The 17,231-nt window shown below is 46.6% G+C and overlaps 3 protein-coding genes across 4 annotated transcripts; 1 reads left to right on the top strand and 2 right to left on the bottom strand.

Moving 5' to 3' along the window:
- Positions 1 to 79: 79 nt before the first annotated feature.
- Positions 80 to 2,391, top strand: SMDT1 (single-pass membrane protein with aspartate rich tail 1). Its single transcript, XM_005150304.2, has 3 exons — positions 80 to 312; positions 640 to 780; positions 2,101 to 2,391. The coding sequence occupies exons 1-2, from the start codon at positions 157 to 159 to the stop codon at positions 775 to 777; spliced, it is 294 nt and encodes a 97-aa protein (XP_005150361.1). The 5' UTR covers positions 80 to 156; the 3' UTR covers positions 778 to 780; positions 2,101 to 2,391.
- Positions 2,392 to 4,321: 1,930 nt separating this feature from the next.
- On the bottom strand, positions 4,322 to 6,585 carry NDUFA6 (NADH:ubiquinone oxidoreductase subunit A6). 2 transcript variants are annotated; one of them, XM_031050022.1, is made up of 4 exons: positions 6,407 to 6,585; positions 5,780 to 5,895; positions 4,720 to 4,787; positions 4,402 to 4,532 (listed from the first exon to the last, which is right to left on the bottom strand). In XM_031050022.1, exons 1-3 carry the CDS (start codon positions 6,576 to 6,578, stop codon positions 4,767 to 4,769), a joined length of 309 nt encoding a protein of 102 aa, XP_030905882.1. In that variant the 5' UTR covers positions 6,579 to 6,585; the 3' UTR covers positions 4,402 to 4,532; positions 4,720 to 4,766. The 2 variants fall into 2 exon arrangements, with proteins under 2 accessions (XP_005150360.2, XP_030905882.1); XM_005150303.2 differs by lacking the exon at positions 4,720 to 4,787 and having other exon boundaries at positions 4,322 to 4,532.
- Positions 6,586 to 7,796: 1,211 nt separating this feature from the next.
- Positions 7,797 to 16,757, bottom strand: LOC101869501 (cytochrome P450 2D6). The gene is made up of 9 exons (XM_005150512.3): positions 16,545 to 16,757; positions 14,582 to 14,753; positions 13,739 to 13,891; positions 12,802 to 12,962; positions 12,513 to 12,686; positions 10,585 to 10,726; positions 9,802 to 9,989; positions 8,714 to 8,855; positions 7,797 to 8,580 (listed from the first exon to the last, which is right to left on the bottom strand). The coding sequence occupies exons 1-9, from the start codon at positions 16,755 to 16,757 to the stop codon at positions 8,402 to 8,404; spliced, it is 1,524 nt and encodes a 507-aa protein (XP_005150569.3). The 3' UTR covers positions 7,797 to 8,401.
- Positions 16,758 to 17,231: the final 474 nt, after the last annotated feature.

The following is a 17,231-nucleotide window of genomic DNA, read 5'->3' as shown; positions in this document are numbered from 1 at the left end:
CCTCAGCCGCGCTGGCTACCACGTGTCTCTAGGCCCCTCCTCACGCATGCGCGGCTGCGACCCCGCCCCTTCCCTTAAGCCTCGCGAGAACAGGAGGCCCCTCAGCCTCGGGTGACGCCTTGTCTGGGTGGTTACGGGAGCCCAGCCAGAGGGAGAATGGCCACGGCGGGCTGGCGGCTGCTGGCGGCGGCCTCGACTCACTCGGGACGGGTATGCCGGGCCTGGCCGCGCCTCACACCGGCAGTGCCACTTATGCCCTCCCGGAGCGCCACCGTTACCCGCAGCGGCGCCATTTTGCCCAAGCCGGTTAAGGTGAGTGAGGGGCGAGCGGGTGGGGGGGCAGCCAATCGCGGCGTGACGGATGGCAACGGTGGCCAATCAGAGCGGGAGCACCTGCTGTGGGTGGGTCGCTGGGGGTGAGTGACAGGGAACGGGCTGAGGAGGGCGGTGGCTGGGGCGGGGCGCGGAGGCGGTCGCCAGTGGGAGGGTGACTGGGAGGGCCCTGAGGGGCCGGGGCGGCCGGGGGGTGTGGTAGAGAGCAGTAAGAGGGGCGGCAGACTGTGCTCCCCACAGTACGTGGGCTCAGGCACAGCACAGCTTGCTGGTAAAGCTCGATGTTTTCCAATCGACCCCTCGCAGACGCCCTTCGGTCTCCTCAGAGTGTTCAGCGTCGTGATCCCCTTCCTGTATGTTGGCACTCAGATCAGTAAGAACTTCGCAGCCCTGCTTGAAGAACATGATATCTTTGTCCCAGAGGATGATGACGACGATGATTAACGGGTATATTGTTAACATCACCAGCGATCTGATTATTTATGCTTCCTGTTTGGTGTGGGACAGGGAGGAGAAACCTCTCACACCAGGAAATACAGACAGCTATAGCTTGAAAGATGCATTTGCAGTTAAGCAGATGGACAGTGTTGCCTCTGGCTACTAGCTTTCCTGTTCTTTTATACCGGAGTAGGCCAGACTAATATCTGAACGTGAAATCACAACATACATTCATTAGAGATTGGAATAAATTGATTGTGGTTTAGCTCTTGTCGTTTGAATCAGAATGAACTGTAGTGAGTGTGTACTGCAGACAGAAAAGAGGGACTTCAGTGTTACTACATGTCCAGACAAGAGCAGTGAAGCTGGTGAAAGGCTTTGAGCACAAGTCTGATGAGGAACTGCTGAAGGCACTGCGGGGGGGTTTAGCCTGAAGAAGAAAAGAGAAGATAAGGGGGGACCTTTCTTACAAGTACCTGAAACATTGTCTCGACAAGGGCTCTTAACAAGGATTAGGACAAGAGGAAATGGTCTGAAGTTGCACAAAGAGAGGTTTGGATTGGATATTGGGAAATCTTTCTTCCCTGAAGGCTTGTCAAGCATTGGAACAGGGTGCCCAGGGAAGTGGTTGAATTGCCATCCCTAGAGATAGTTAGAAGACATGTAAATGTGGTGGAAGACATAGCTTAGTGGTGGACTTGGCAGTCCTGGGTTAAAGGTTGTGCTCAACAATCTTAAGGATCTTTAACAACCAAAACAATTCTATAATACTATTCTACATGTTTGCCCATTTAAAAGTCTTCTGCTAAATCACAGAGTTACTATTTTAAAGTACGAGAATCACTTACTGTCTGAAATTTTGATACAGAACTGAACAATTTAAAAGCATTCCAGAATCCATCCGAACAAACTGTCTGGATTAGCTGGGACCATTCAGATTCATGGATAAAGAAAGAGCAGAAATGATTCACTTTCATCTGTAGCACATTACACTTTCCACCATTTTATGTTCTTCCATTTGGCTTGCCCTTGTGTAAAGATCTTAGTTTGGGTATATTTAATTCTTTATAGAATGGAGAAGTTGTTTCAAAGAAGGTGTTGTAAATAGTGTTGCTTTATAACTGGTTTGGTGCATTCCATTTGATAAAAGATTTTCCAGCATGCACAGCACAGCTAAAACCAAAGAATTAAAATGTTGTAAAGACTGCAATGACCTGTTAGAAACTCCTTCTATGTAAACCCCATTCATGTGGTTCAGTGGGAGGGAGAGGTTCATTAGAGCTCAGTACCACATATCCGAAGAGTAATGGCTTCTTATTATATTTGCAGAAGCGTCATGGAAGAACAGAAGGGAGAAAGCCATTGGCAAAGCAATGGTTCCAACATCTGTCACCTGTGTTTTGTCCTTCCTAAATGGGACGGGGGCTCTAGATCCCCTTTGCCAGTGAGTGTCCTGCACATCTGCATGACAGGATCTGTAGATGCGGGTTGAAGGCAGTGTTTGATTGGCCCTGCACTCTCTCACACACACACATGCTCACCTCAGCAGAGACTGCTTGGGATTCCTTGCATTAGCAGTATGGGAAACACTTAATTAAAGATCAAGAGATTAAGATATATGATTTTTTTTTGTGTTTGGTCTTGAGCATTTCTGTCTCAACCTTTCTACCTCTACATCTGCTCCACTACAGATGCTCTCTGCATATTTATTTCTTCCTAAGAGTACTTTCCATAACTCAGCACTAATCTACAGTATGTGACAGATATTGTAAGGGAAGGAGCAGCCCTATTAAAAGAATGGAGTGCATATTGACACTTGTACTACAGTTCAAATAATGCTGGTTTACAGCCTAGCAGGTCTTATCTGATGGAGACTGTATCATTAATTTCACCTCACTGATGATTAACTACAGTATTATCACAGAGTTAAAAGTTTTGAGTAGGTTTGGTGAAATGTTAAGATCACGAGTGGCAAACTTAACTCACTGATGTCTTACAGCATTTAATCTCTGAACAGTGAGAATCTCTGAACACTGACTCCCAAGTTCCTAGTATTTCCTCAGCAGTTCACTACTTACTTCTGTAGGAGCCCTATTACATTTATTTTCTTAACAGGGTATAAACAACTCTTCGTATTTACTACTCTAATTAAATCCTTACATAGTAGACTTTAAAAGGTCTTTTCTACAATTAGGGCATGTGTCACATCAGTCACATCAGACCACCTGTTTTCTCAAATACCTTAAGAGGTTAGGAAAAAATTATTTTTCCCCAAAGTAGCATTACCCCAGTGCCTCTCTCATGGTTTCCTATTGCTATGTCTGGCCTCTTCACTGCCCACTTTTCCCTTCAGTATTCACATAGTATTAAAAAGTTTCTTCTAATGTTGCACACATTAGCATGGTGTACAGTTCAAACAGCCACAGTTGCTCCCTTTTTTACTTGGCCCTGTTTCCCATGTTTGCTCTGTAACTAGCTACTGAGAGAAAGGGAGGCTGCAATTTAAGTGAACTGTAACCTAAGAGCTGAACGCAGCTGGCAGGTTCTTGAGTCACCACTGTTCAAATTGCCCCCTTCATCCTGCAAAACTGCCTGAGAAGGGTTGCTCCAGTTCATCTGTTCTTCTGAACTGAACATGGCCCTGCTCCTTTTTATTGTACTGCCAAATTCCCTATCACTATTTTATCCCACTGTCTCTCCTGGCCCTTCCTGTGTCAATCCTGTCTTTAAAGGCACCACACACAAAGCCCTGATATACACATCCCTGAGGAATGCTGCTTTACAGGCCTCAGATGGGGAAGAATGTGCTATTACTTGGCCATAGATGAAGAGAAGTTTGAGCATACTACAAAGACACAATGCTGATCATGCATGGGGGAGCTCCAGCACATGAGTTACCTCCTGAAAACCTGTTCTGACTGGTGAGAAAACAAATTCCCCTTACCCTTCTCAAAACAGAGCTAGTGATTCCTGATTCAATTAAGGTGACAGGACACCACCTTCTGCAAAGCCTCAGAAGTTCTAATAGAGCCTCCCTATTACAGGCAACAGTGCAAATTCCTGTTTTTCCAGGTAATTTCACTTTACAGCAGGGAAATTGACTCTGCTGATCTTTTTATTGCACAAAAGGTTGTATTTGCCTATTGGATTTTATGCCATTCTCTGTGAGGAAGTAAATAGAGACTAATGTCCAAGTAAAAAACACAAGGTCAACAAAGTCATAGCATGAAACTGCAAAACACTGTATGAAAATGGACAGGCCTCAAGCATGAGAATATTTCTGCAACTACACTGGCTTTTCTGAAGACCCACTCTTTCTTCCATGGGGCTGAGGCTTATGCACGGGGCTGCAGGCTAAACAGAAAGCCCCACAGCCAGGATGCGTTCTGGTGACTCAGCAGACACTCCAGAGCAAGTGATGGGACAAACTCCATCAACTGGAAATATACAATGGCAAAACTAGGAAATCACAGCTCTTCATACAGATCATAACGAATTGCACACACACTGGATTCAGTTAGTCTCTAGGCTCCTAACATGCTATACAATCTCTCTGTATGGATTTTTTATTTTCTACTGCATAGAACTTTATTTATAATACAAGGCAGGAGGACACAAGAGTCGATCTCTCAGGGATTGTGGCCTGCATAGAATTTGGAAAGAAAGTCTTTAGGTTGTGGGGTTTCCGTCTCATGGAAATACCTCATGATGTGAGTCCTTTGCTTCCATACATGGATGGTTTCTTGAAGTTCCATTTTTCCCTGCACACAGACAAAATAATTTTAGACTAATTCTCAATTAGAGCCCAAATCTAACTATGAAGCACTATGAAATGTATTTGAATGCACTTAGAAACACCCTTGAGATAGGAACATCAACAGTTCTGTACTCCCCTAAAGGCTGCCTGTATCTCCTATGCTGTGACACAAATATATACATTGTTCCTGCCTTGTGGCTGTACAGCTTCAGGTCTTGTACTAACAAGTTGCTTGTCTCTACAGTGCAGCTTTCCAGCCCTGTGGAATAGACAAGGGAACCTTCTTAGAACTTCTCATGTTTCTCTCATGACTGGCACCCCCATAAAATTCTACAGCACATTCCCAAATTTCATGCACCTCTAATTTTTTTAGTAGTGGCAAGTTAGCTGTGAAACCAAGCAAAATTGCTGCTGAGTGCTTTGCACTGGTATCCCTACCACAGAGATATCAAACATAACTTCTTCATGACTCTGGTCTAGGAATATTGTACTGGTTTCAGAGGATGGCAGGCAGCATGGGGCAAAATGGGACTGCCTGGAATTGTCACCTACAGTATAATCTAGAGTTTTCTTTCCAGAATTTTTTACTTGTGTAAAGACAGACTGTCTGTCTCTTAAGTGCAAGAAATGCAACAGGTGAGCACAGCAGTCCTCGACTGAAAGCATTCTAATGCATTAGAACTGCAGAGGTCTGTTTTGAACTCTTGCTCTACTCTTGGCATGCTGATTATTGCACTGAACCAGACAGGCCTCTTAGGCCTGAGACATGACCAGATGTGTTACAAAGGTGGGGTGTTCTGCCACTCAAAGCCAACCCACCAAGTACTGCAACTCTAATGGATCTTTCTGCACTAGTGAAGAAAACCCTATCCCAACATAAGGAAGTACTGTAGAAATTTCATTACAAACTAGCTGGCAGCATCTTTTTCCCCTTTCTTTGCCATTATTTAAAAAAAAATCCCAAACCTGAACCCAACAAGAAAATATATGCCACCCCAAAAAACCCACAACAAACTGACAACAAATTGCATCTTTGACTTAGGTGAGCTAAGACCCTACTCCTCTGCACACTAAAAAGCAGCTTGATCCCTTATCAACAGGTTTGTTGACAGAGATAAACCAATTTGGACTGCAAGAGGCAACTCCTCTCTAGCACAAGCTAAAATAAAGCTGTCCCTCTCCTCCACCACATTAATTATGGACTCTCGCATTCTCTGCTACTTCAACAAAAAGAGAATAACTTGTTTGTACCTTAATAACCAGCATGTCTACCACCCGTGGGTCTGTTACGTGGGCATTCTTCATGAACATCTCCCGCACCTTGTTACGCCCCTGCTTCACCGTGATGTCCAGCTGGTATAGGTGGACTACGAAAAACACAACACCCACACAGGCTATCTGTATTACTTTTCATTATTTTTCACGGACAGCATGCAACTCGGCCATATAAAACACTACACAGTCATTTACTTTTGCAATGTCTGCCAGCCTAACACGATTAAGGCACATAAACAACAGCCATAGTACGAGTCCCAATGCAATTTTAAGGAAGGAGGTTATCATGCCACACACACCCGTTCCGGAACGTTACAGCTTAATTTCTCTTTTGCTTGGCTAGGAAAAACGAATGACAAGTAAGGAATGAGAAGGGGCTTTCCTGCCCAGGCCTCCGGCAGTAGAAGCAAGCGGGCCGGCGGGGACCCCACAGCCCAGCAGCCGCTGTCAGGCCCCAAACAATCGCGTCCCCTTGTCCCACGCGCAGCGGGGAGAGAGCGCCGACGGGACCCGTCCCCCACGAGGATAACCAGCACCCCCCGACGGGCCCTTTAAGAACACCGTTACGACCTTGAGCTGTCGCTCCGCGCATGCGCCCCTCACCGGTGTTGGGCACCTCTCGGTACCAGGCCCGGTACAGTTCTCTCACTCTCCGCTTCGCCTCGCCCAGGTCCCGGCTGAAGATGGGCTTCACCAAGGCAGCCGCCGCTCCTTTGCCCGCTACCGCCATCTTGTTGCAGCCACCACCTCCGCAGCGACCCTCGGAGAGGCGCATCCCGCCCCCTCCCCGTTGCCGATAGGATCGCGCACCGGAACGGCGAGTTCCTATTGGTCAGCTGTTCTGCCACTCAATCCTTTTGGCCCTGTATCTCTCATCCCATTGGTTAGAAAAAACGCCAATCACAGCTAGCTGCGCGGCGCATTACCAGGCCGGGTGGGCGGGTCCGCGGTGTGCCCCGCCTCTTGGGGCGTTTGTGTATGCGCCGCCCGGCTGGCCCTGGGAGGAGAGTCGGGAGGTGGCGGAGCAGCGGAGCGGAGGGGCCCTCGCCGCCCGGGTCAGCCTCCCTGGAGGAGGAGACTGTGCAGGGCTGCCGCTGGCCGTGGGTGTCACCTGCAGGGTGACAGGAGGCAGCAGAGCGCTGCTCAGCAGGGACCCTGTTCTCACAGCAGCCCCCTTCTAGTACCCGTCCTACCTGCCCCAGCCCAGCACCAGCTGGGGGGCTTGTACGGCAGTGTTCGGCTTGAAGAATTTGCTTTCCCTTTCCCAGTTATCAGCGCTAGATCTGTGTTGTGCAACAGTGACCTCTTTGTCCCCTTTTGCCCTCCAAAAAGCCACACCAGCTGACGTTTGCACACGAAGGTTCACTTTCAGTGCATTCTTGCCTGCTAGAAAGACAGTCCTTACTCTTGGTGTAGCCACACTGTTTGTCCAGATACATGAGTGCTGGAAACCTTTTTGTTCGAAGTGTAGTTCACTGACCCCCCCGTGGCAGGGGTTGGAACTAGGTGACCTTTAAGGTCCCTTCCAACCCAAACCATTCCAAAACTATGAAACTTTCTCTTTAAAAACATTTATGTGTGTGCTGGTAGCCATAAACCTGAAGGTGTTCAGTGCAGTGTCATTAGGCCAACCAGAAGAGTAACACTGAAAGGATCTTGAAGGCAACAGCTTGGGTGCTGACTGTAAGAGGAGAAATGTCAAGTGAGTAGCCAAGGCAGGTGTATAGCAGGACTGTGAGACAACCACAAAGAGGAGGCGTGAGAATGACAACTTTCTAGGTGACTTATTCTTTCAGACTGTCTTGTAGATGAAAAGCATAAATGTGCGGTTCCTGCAAAGTAACTCTTTAATAGTAAGATTAATAAGCATTTGCATAAATCAATGATTTTCATAGCTTCCAAAATTACTATTAGAAATATAGATATGATGTGTGAAATGTGCCCTCAGTTTCAGAGATTTTCTTTTACTAGTGATTACGCATAGATGCTCATTTATGCTATGGTCATGTCAGCCATGTGGTTAAAAAGCAGCTACTGAGCTGATCATCGCCATATCTTAACACCTTGCAAAACAATTTGTCATGAATACTGCAGAAGGAGAGGTAGCTCTGAAATCTACAACTGGACTCCCCTGGGCACCAGGCAAAGGCTGTGGGACAGCACCTCATGGGAGGCAGTGTGGCTGGGTATGCAGTAGGGCTAGCTAGGAGGAGCACGGGCCAGGAGGACCTTAGAGGTGTTTCCAAGGTTGTTTTTTGTTCCTAGAATTGGCTAGCCCCCAGGGTTGTGTTTTACCCAGGATACCCTTGGTTTTTTCAATAAAATTCAGGACTAATGATTCTTTCAGCAGCTGGGCACTCAGTGAACTGCTTCTGCAACTGATGAGAGCCCAGAGTACAGCAGAGCTGGCTAATGAGGCATATATGTACTTGCAGATTTGATCATAGTTCATAACTTGCTATGGCTGTCCCATTCATAATCCAGGTCTGGAATTAAAGAGGTCTTGAGTGGAACCTGGCATGGTCCTGCCCTAGACCTGCAACCTTCCTAACACAGTTTGCATTGGTGGTGTGTGAGTGAAAGGAGAGCGGTGCACATTTATCTTGGGATAGCTTGTACCAGGAATGGGTGTGGGGAGCTTGTGAGGGCAAAGCGACCATCCTCCCGTGGCCTGGGCTGGTCTTTGGGGAGCACAAAGGTGAATTTCTGCAGGAGTGTGGTAAAGAAGATAAAGAGCTCCATCCTGGCCAGCTGTTCCCCCAGGCAGGCACGGCGACCTGCAAGAGAGGGAGAAGTAGAAAAGTGTCCGTGAAAGAGGATATTAAACCACACTGGAACTGTGGCAGGAGGAACAGATAACTCCTCCTGCTGTGTCTCTGGCTTCCAGCTGGCTCCTCCCCTCAGATTTACCTGCTGAGAAAGGCAGGAAGGCCTCTGGCTTCACAAACTGCCTGTTTGCATCCAGGAAGTGTTCAGGGTAGAACTCGTTTGGCTTCTCCCAGACTGCCTCATCCTTCAGCACGGAAGACAAGTTGGTGATGATTGTTGTCCCCTGCACTCCCCCACAAGAGGAAATAAGTTATGTGAGAACAGCAGCATTATCTTGACACCATGGATCTGTGCTGATCCCCCTTTAGTCTGTTTCTCCCATCGAATAGCAACCATTATTTGGTGCTTCAGAATACAGCACCAAGCTCCTCCTCAGTATCTTATTTAAACAGAGGTAAGGCAGGGCACTTTTCAAATGAGATGTGATGCCTGCCCTATGCTCTGAAGCATCTGAACTTCAGCAGTTGGTATCTTTACAAAGGCCATTGTATGCAAATGTGAATTTTATTTATTTATTTACTTACTTATTTACACAGTGGAAACAGCCTCCGCTGGTCAGATCCTCCTGGACTACTTGTGTAGCCAGAGAGAAAAAGCTGACTGACTGACTGACTTCAAAGCCCACCTTTCTCAGGTGCCATAGGAAATTGCAAAGCTTTCTTGTTTCATGTGTCAGTGTTCTAAACCAGAGGAGATATTGCAAGGCTAAAAATTGTATTGTATTGTATTTCTGCCAGGGCAGCTGCCTGGCACAGTGGCAGCAGACTGAATGCCAGTGGAATTTGAATAGCTTCAGAGATTAGAGTCTTAACTACTAACGTCTTAGGAAAGCCAGTAAGCTGGTGCCATGTGCCTGCAGTGAGCCTGTTAGGCTCTGTTACTTTCTCCCTCCAACATGGACAGTAAATGTCACAGTTCATCAAGAGGAAAGCAAACCTTTGCACTGAGCTGCCACTGCAGTTGGGTTCCCACATAACCAGCTTGAACCTAGAGCACAAATGTGACCATCTGCCTGGATTTAGCATTTCAAAATGCCCTACTTCAGTGCTCACCAGTGATTCTACTTGGGTCTGGAGGTGCACTGCTGCAGAGTTGTGTGGGGTCACCCACACCTCATGCCTGGTCTGCACAGGTAGATGATGCTGCAATGCCTATCTGGTCACAGTCACCTTGGGAATGAAGAAGCCTTGCAACTCCGTGTCCCGGTACGTCATGTGAGGTAGTCCAACAGGAGCGATGTCCCCCATGCGTTGTGTTTCATGGATCACAGCATTGGTGTAGTGCATGTTCACTTGGTCCTTCATAGTGGGTGATTGCTCTTTGCCAATCACTTTATCGATCTCTGCTTGGACCTTACCTGGAATCAAAGCAGCTGTGGAATTAGAATGCCTTTACATAAACAGGAGAGGCTGGTACAAGCTGTAGGAAGACTGGCAGCATGAGATTGTAGACACTGATTGAAAGCCGGACATGCAATTAGAGAAAGCAAGAGAAGCTAGAGGGGAATGCAGTTGTTTTCAGTTGCTCAGCGCCATTTGTATAACTATTCTTTGTGCACAGTGTCTTTAATAAAGGTCTTGTCACTTGGTGTGTTACCTCACCCCTTCTCTGTGCAGCTGCAATGGTACCTGGGCATGTGGCAGTCGAATATTAAACAAGATTAGCATCTATCCCAGATACTGGAAGGAGGGTACTCGACACTGGTCCCCAGGTAGCCTTCAAAATGAAGGCTAGAGTGAGCTTGCCCTTCTGTCTCCAGTCTTTTTATCAGGGCATCCCCCTGCCAGAACAGCTACATTTGGGAAGTGTTTCTCCTTGTTTCTGCTAGACCAACTATCACCAAAGCTGTTCCTCGTTGCAAGAGCCCCAAACCATGGACATATGTTCAGTCTCCCACAGAAACATGAGGTTTGAAGGGAAGACACCATACCTCTGCCTGTCTTCTGACTTACTCTGTATTTCCGGGTGGAGAATCATGTACAGTAGTGCCCACCGGAGAGTGATGGCGGTGGTATCAGAACCAGCTGAAAACAAGTCTGCGGTCACCAGACGAAGGTTGTTATAGTTGAAACCACTCTTTTCAGCCTCCTCACCCTATGGAGGGCAAACAAGTGGGTGATAGGAGCCGGGGTACTCGCTGGGTGAGAAAACCATTGTTCCAGAGAAGTACTGAGAAACACTAGATCCATTTTTGCTGACCAAGAAGTTCACTGGGGGGGTGGGGGGTGGGATGGGGTAGAGCACAATACAGACCATAGTCTCTGTGTGGCTGATGTACTTCACTAACCTTGTTACCTCCTGTATTTGAAGGTCATCAGCCATCTCCTGTATCCTGAGAGATGAAAGCTATGCTTGCCTTCAGGACAGAAGTGAATTCCTTGTGCTCTCAACTCAGACAGACAGCAGCCCCCCCCACCACTTGCCATGAGATCCTCCCCCAGAGAAGGTGGAACACAGTTAATGAGGTTTCATCAGATCATAGAACTCACACTGTAGAGAGGAGGCTGCATTGATGTGGCAAAAGCAGAATGAGCAGTATCTTGAGGGGGTTCTCTATAGCTGTGCATTACAGATTATCTGCTCCTGCCCTGCTATTTCCTTACAATTAAAAAAAAAAAAAGAAAAAAATCAGGGTATTATTGCTGCCTATTAAGTCTGCAACACCAATTTCAGCAAAACTGGTCTGTCATCCAAATGCTAATTGAGCTCAAATTTGTTAGCATATGAGATATGACAAGCTCTCTGCATGAGTTCATCTGCTTGTCTTTCCTAATCCTCTTTATACTTTCCTTTCCTAGGGACTAGCTTCTATTAAGTTATTCTGTATATTTTGATGCTGTTGTAATGTGGGTAGCAATTAATAAGGCATTTAAGACTCAGCTGTTACTCCAATAAAAGATCTCTGGCAAAGGAGCTATGGGGCTGACCCAAGTTAACCCAGTAGGATTTATCAGATTGGCTGATCAGGGAACCTTGTGACAAGAGGCAACATGGTAGGCGTATGTCCACCCCCAAATAGTACTGCTCAGTGCAGAGTAACTAACGTAGGTCACGTTGCTCTGCCTGTGCATGGATGGGAGGTGCCCAGTGCCCCCAGCACTGCAGGGTTTGTTATGCAGAGCAGCAGTCCAGACTGAGGACTTGGATGGTGGGAGCAATTTGCAGTCTGAATTTGCTACTATTGCTCATCTGGCACTTGACATTAAGTGAATGCATGTGTAGAAACATGTGGATAGAGGGGCTGATGCAAGTACCTTTGATGTCATACTGACTTCATGCTTGATTGAATCAAAGGAAAGACTCCTTTTAATTTCAGTAAGGTTCAGATTTCCCTTCATCTGACCTGTAGGGAGCTAGGTCTTAGCAAGCAATTCAAAGATGCACATCTCAGAGGAGAAGCTATCTTTCCAAGTCATAACTTGCTTTAAAAACAGGCTGTGGACTGAGCAAAGAGCCAGTCTGTTGCTGCAGTTTTGTAACCAGTTTTGGGTCAGTCAATCGTCAAAGCACTGACGTACCCAGAACCTTTCATGTTCACCTGTTCCCAGGTGCAAACTTGGAAGTACCAGTAAATTCTCAATCATTGCCTTTTAAATGCCTTCAAATTGCTGTGGGCTGAAAAAAAAAGGGAGTTGCTAGACTCTGAGGGAAATGTGAAGGCAGAAAATGGGAACAAGCATCAGCAGATAATATGGCCTGTTAATAAAGCAGGTTACAGCATGAAGAAGTGAACACCTTCTCAAGATAAAACATAGAATTAAAAGATAGGAAATAGTAAGAGGGTTTATACAGCTTTATGAGGAAAGTCAGCTTCTATCAATGAGCTTAAATAGGCAGAAGAATTGCCCTAGAACCTGAGGGTCTGCTGGCATCACCCTACCTTCTCCATTTCCTTTAAAAACGCATCAGTGAAATCTCGAATGTCATCAGGGTTCCAGGTCTTCATGTGCTTATCTATGAGCACGTCTATGAAGTCCATGAATGCTTTTTGCTTTCGAAAGACGTTCTGTGGCACTCCAGGGATACGCAACAAAATGGGCACCACGTTAAGAAGCTGAGGTGTCAGAGGCAAAGAGAGAGAAGATATTATGGGATACAGAAAGAATAATAATGAAAGCACAAGCAACAAAGGGCAGCTTCTTACAGAACATACTGTGGTCTTGGTTTACCTGAGGCAGGAATCCAGTTTCTTCTCTCAGGGAGTTTTCAAACAAATGTAACAGCTTCTTGAATGTCTCATCACCATAGTCAAAACGCTCTCCATAGATGGTGGTGTAGATCACGTTGCAGACAGCATTATTGACAAGAAAACGTAAATCAAAAGGATGGCCTAACAATGGAAATGGAGACCGAGCAATGAAGCTAAGCAACACCAAGCTGATAGACCTTAGCTGTGAGCCACCAGAATACACAAATGCCTTCTTCAAGCCATCTAGAGAAAAAGCCCCCAAGCCACTGCAAGTACAAATGCATCATATTAGGAAGTGAAAATCTTATCTCCTTCTACTATTTGGTTGATCCTTGTTTAGAGGAGCAAACTCCTCGAAAAGCTGAGTTGCAGGATAGTTCTGTGACTTGACAGATTACCTTTGCTTTGTGTTTAGGTAACAGGCGATGCGCTGTGAAAACTTTCTGCTGCACTTCTATTGCATGTGATAATATCAGTATGTTCCACTGAACTTCATAAAGGTAATATTTACATAGCTCTAGGAACAATTATGTATTTTACCTCTTTATATCTATTTATTTCCTATTTGTTTCCTGTTTCAAATGGACTAGTGTTACAGTACCCCTACTGTGTAAATTAGCAGTGGCTTCCAGGTAAAGCAGGTCCCTAATGCTTATAGACTAGAAACACTGCATGTGCTTAGAAAGAGATTGATCTAGGTTGGATTGAGCCTTGGGTGACATGGTTTAGTGGGAGGTGTCCCTACCCTTGACAGGGGGTTGGAACTAGATGATCTTAAGGTCCTTTCCAACCCTAACTATTCTGTGATTGTATGAGATCACTGCTTGCAAACAAGAGTGGCTGTAGTATTACTTCTCTCTCTGCATCACTGTGTTGCCTTTTTCTATGATTTCTCCATCCTTCCGGATGTGACAAACCTTCTTCAGCATTAACTGCAGCACACAGAAATCGAGCTTCCTCCGTCACTCGCTCCTCCAAGGATCTCTTTCCCATCCCAAAGTTCCTCAAGGTAGAGAGTGCAAATCTCCTTAGCTCCTTCCAGACATGCCCGTATTTTGCTGCAATAATCCCTGGAATTATGGATGAGGAAGAAATGTCAGGAGTTCTGACCTGCACATGAAGCAAAGTTCACTAGAGTGAATGTGAGTTTGGAGGTACAGGTCTGTGTGGATAAATTAAAGGGTCTGATCTTGTACAGCTTGTTCATACAGCAGTTTTAAATCAGGTTACTGCACCTCCAGGTGCGTTGTGGATGGCTGGTGAAGGTGAAGAGGGCATTCAATGAGAGCAAGTGCCACTAAGGATAAAGGAATCATTTTCCCAAAACCATTCGGCATTACACCCTTATCTTGTGTGAGTTTATGACACTGCACAGCAGCCAAGAATGAATGCTGAGTAATGCTCTGTCTTGGGAAAAAGTTACCTTCTTTTCTTGTGATGATGGCACACATGGTGTGAGCATAGGCACTAACCACTGCCTGTTGGGAGCTACCAGCTCCAATGGTGGCAGGAAAGTTGTAGTACTGATAGTGTCCTAACACTGCTACAGAGGTGTGTGCTAGCACCTGGAGCTGTACTACAGCCACTAAGGGGAGCCCCTTCTTATCAAATCTCATTTTGTCACCACCAAAGCGTGGCAGACATACAAGGAGGTTGACCAGAGGGACAAGAGAAGGTGGCTTCATACTGAGGAAACCTTCTATCTACCCACTCCTCCTTGTGCTAGTGCCAGCAGAGATGTCCATTTCCAAGGGACTTGCCTTCAGATTTATCTCCGTAGCCCACATGTTCATACATCGGCAAGTATGGCCGGTCAGCAAAGTCCTCTGATCTGTGGACCAAGGCTTCCTTCACTGTTTTGTACCCGTTTAGTACTACCACGTTGGTCCAGCAGTTCTGGAGACTGAAGATGTTCCCAAACGTCTTGCGAAGCTGCCAAGATAAAAAAAGTACGTCCCTGAAAAAGAGCTGAATGTAACATCAAAAGTGTCACCATCTCCTTCCTTAGAGCCTTTACTTTCTAGTGATTTTTTATATGCTTTTATTAGGAGACCTTCAGCTGATCTTTAACCTTTGTCTTTGTAGTGCAACAGCTCAGAGCAGTGCCAAACAGCAGCTGAAGCAGGGATCAATGCTCTGTGAGCACCAAGTTTTAGAATACACCTATCCTGACCATGAAGCAAGTCTTTTGGATTTTGTCTGACAACACAAGGTCAAGGACCTTTATGAGGATTTTCAAAGGCTGCATGCTCAGCAAGGAGTTATTTCCTAATACTTGTATTTATTTTGATGTGAAAGACAAGTTTTGAGTTGGTCTGCTTCTGCTGAAAGGAAATATTGATGATAAGCTGATAGGTATCATATTCTTTTTTTTAATATGCATTTGTTCCTAAAAGATCAACCCAGAACATGGCTCCCAGAAACATGGTTGGAAGAGGCAATTCCACACTGGAATTCAGGTCAACTTTCTTCCTAAAAGGAGCATGTGCACGTAGTGGGAGTGGTAACCAGCACACAGCCTGTACCTGTTGTGATCTGTAAGCGACATAATGCCAACAGCAGGATGGCTGCACAGTACGTGCCTCAGCCATATACCCACTGTGGGAGCTTGCCATGGAGCTAAATCCCCTCCAGGTAGACAAGCCCTTTGACTGGTCATAGACTCCTGGGAAGGCAGGTCGAAGCTCCCCTGCTAGTCAGCAACACTGAACAAAGCACTTGGGAGCCTGCTGTTGGAAGACAGTGCAGTAGTAGCAATGCCCCACAGAGTGTGCTCTGTTGCTTTCTCTTCTTTTCCTGTCTTATTTCTTTTTTTTTTTTACTTAAAAAGCTGAATGTCTGTATTTCTGCACTGTAGCAGTGCAAGGAGCTGAAGTACTTCAGACCGTATTTGCAGTGGGGCTAGAAAGGGAATTAGCACTTTATTGGCTCTTAGAAATACAGCATTAAAAGTGATTAGTAGTCAAGAGATTGTGGTGAGCATGACCCTGACGTGATGTGATTTGAAAGCAGTAATCTTTTGGACTATGTGCAACGAAATAATACAAATGCTATATTTAGTCTCTCTATTTGGCAGATTTTGGGCAGACAGTTGAACGATGCCTTCCTAGAAGAAACGTCTTTAGAGTTTGCAGACTGAAGCACAAAACCCCTGTGGTTTATCAGCTGCAAGCTGTGCTCTGCTTTTCCTTTGAGGAAAGCTAAGCCCTGGCTTTCAATAGGAACACTACCGAGAGTTTGGGCATCGCTGCTGGGGCAAATCCTGCAAGCCGATCCCTTCAACTGAAACTGTCATATGCCTGTAGGTGTGCTTAAGTAACTCACAGGGATGTCTGACATTCCTGCAGCCACATCCCCAGCCCACAGATTGTCTTCCCTTGTTTGTACATCTCCCCATTCCCTTGCCCCCACATCTGCCCATGTTTTAAGTTGGTGGCCAGCTTTACAGCAGAGCAAGCACTGTCTGTCACTGGGGGCATGACAGCATCTTCCACTGAGCTCATGCAGAGATGAGGAGATGGACGCTGGCTGGTGTTGGTGTGTGATTACCTATTTATCTGTGTGAGCCAGGTCAGTCCTTAGGCAGTGATGTGCTTTGCCTTGGGCTTTGGAGAAGGCGTTGTTCTTCAGCTTTGTGCAAAGGTAGATTGCACCAGGGCATCCCCACCCCACCCGGACCCGTGGTTGTGTGAGGGGTGCTTCATCATGGGGGTCAGCACTGACCTGCTTGAAGGAGTGGTGGGGGTTGTGGAAGTCAATGCACAGCATGGTCCCAATGAATGGCAGTGACACTGGGCCCGGCGGGTAACGGCTCCACTTCCTCCTGCGCTTCATGAAGTCAAAAAGTAAGGTAAAGACTGTTAGAAAAACTCCCAGGATAGAGAAGCTGCTCCAGCAGGATGACAGCTGGGACCCCAGCCACAGGAATAATGCCATTTCTTAGCCTGTCTGCTCCTCGGTCTTCCTCCTTTGACCCAAGACTGTTTCTGCCCTCTCCTCTCTTCTCCTCTCCTCTCCTCTGTTCTCTCTCCCTGCAGTTGCTGGACTCTGAATGTGGGACTTGGCTCAAACCCACAGCTCCTCCTCTGCTCAGCTCAGCCTCTGGGGAGGGCCATGCCCCTCTTCCTCCTCCAAAGCCAGAGCTCAGAGGCCTCTTGCTCCCTGCCGGTGGCAGTTCCTGCAGTGTTGCCCTGTGTGGGGCAGGGCTGGGTGAGGTCTGTGTGCTTGGGTACCCTCTCCCACAGCCGAGGTGGGATCCCAACAAGCAGCCCAGTCTTGCTGCATTCTCCTGGGTGATTTTGATTGTTTAAATCTGTGTTGCTGCCTTGTTTGTACAGACGGGTCGTGGCAGAAGCAGTTCCAAAGCACAGATCACCCAGATTTCTGTTTGCAGGGCTGAGGATTTGTTCC

The sequence above is a fragment of the Melopsittacus undulatus genome, chromosome 5 (genome assembly GCF_012275295.1).
Source record: "Melopsittacus undulatus isolate bMelUnd1 chromosome 5, bMelUnd1.mat.Z, whole genome shotgun sequence".
NCBI classification, from domain to species: Eukaryota; Metazoa; Chordata; class Aves; order Psittaciformes; family Psittaculidae; genus Melopsittacus; species Melopsittacus undulatus.
The sequence above is the reverse complement of the archived record's forward strand: the minus strand, read 5'-3'. Positions and strand labels throughout refer to the sequence as shown.

Coding starts and splice junctions, on each gene's coding strand:
- SMDT1 (XM_005150304.2), top strand. CDS start 157: ATGGCCACGGCGGGCTGGCGGCTGCTGGCGGCGGCCTCGACTCACTCG. Junction 313..639: donor TTTTGCCCAAGCCGGTTAAG/GTGAGTGAGGGG, acceptor GACCCCTCGCAG/ACGCCCTTCGGTCTCCTCAG.
- NDUFA6 (XM_005150303.2), bottom strand. CDS start 6,578: ATGCGCCTCTCCGAGGGTCGCTGCGGAGGTGGTGGCTGCAACAAGATG. Junction 5,896..6,406: donor CCGAGAGGTGCCCAACACCG/GTGAGGGGCGCA, acceptor TGTTTTTCGTAG/TCCACCTATACCAGCTGGAC. Junction 4,533..5,779: donor TAGACATGCTGGTTATTAAG/GTACAAACAAGT, acceptor GTCTGTGTGCAG/GGAAAAATGGAACTTCAAGA.
- LOC101869501 (XM_005150512.3), bottom strand. CDS start 16,757: ATGGCATTATTCCTGTGGCTGGGGTCCCAGCTGTCATCCTGCTGGAGC. Junction 13,892..14,581: donor CTACGGAGATAAATCTGAAG/GCAAGTCCCTTG, acceptor CCATAATTCCAG/GGATTATTGCAGCAAAATAC. Junction 10,727..12,512: donor TTTTAAAGGAAATGGAGAAG/GTAGGGTGATGC, acceptor TGCCCTCCATAG/GGTGAGGAGGCTGAAAAGAG.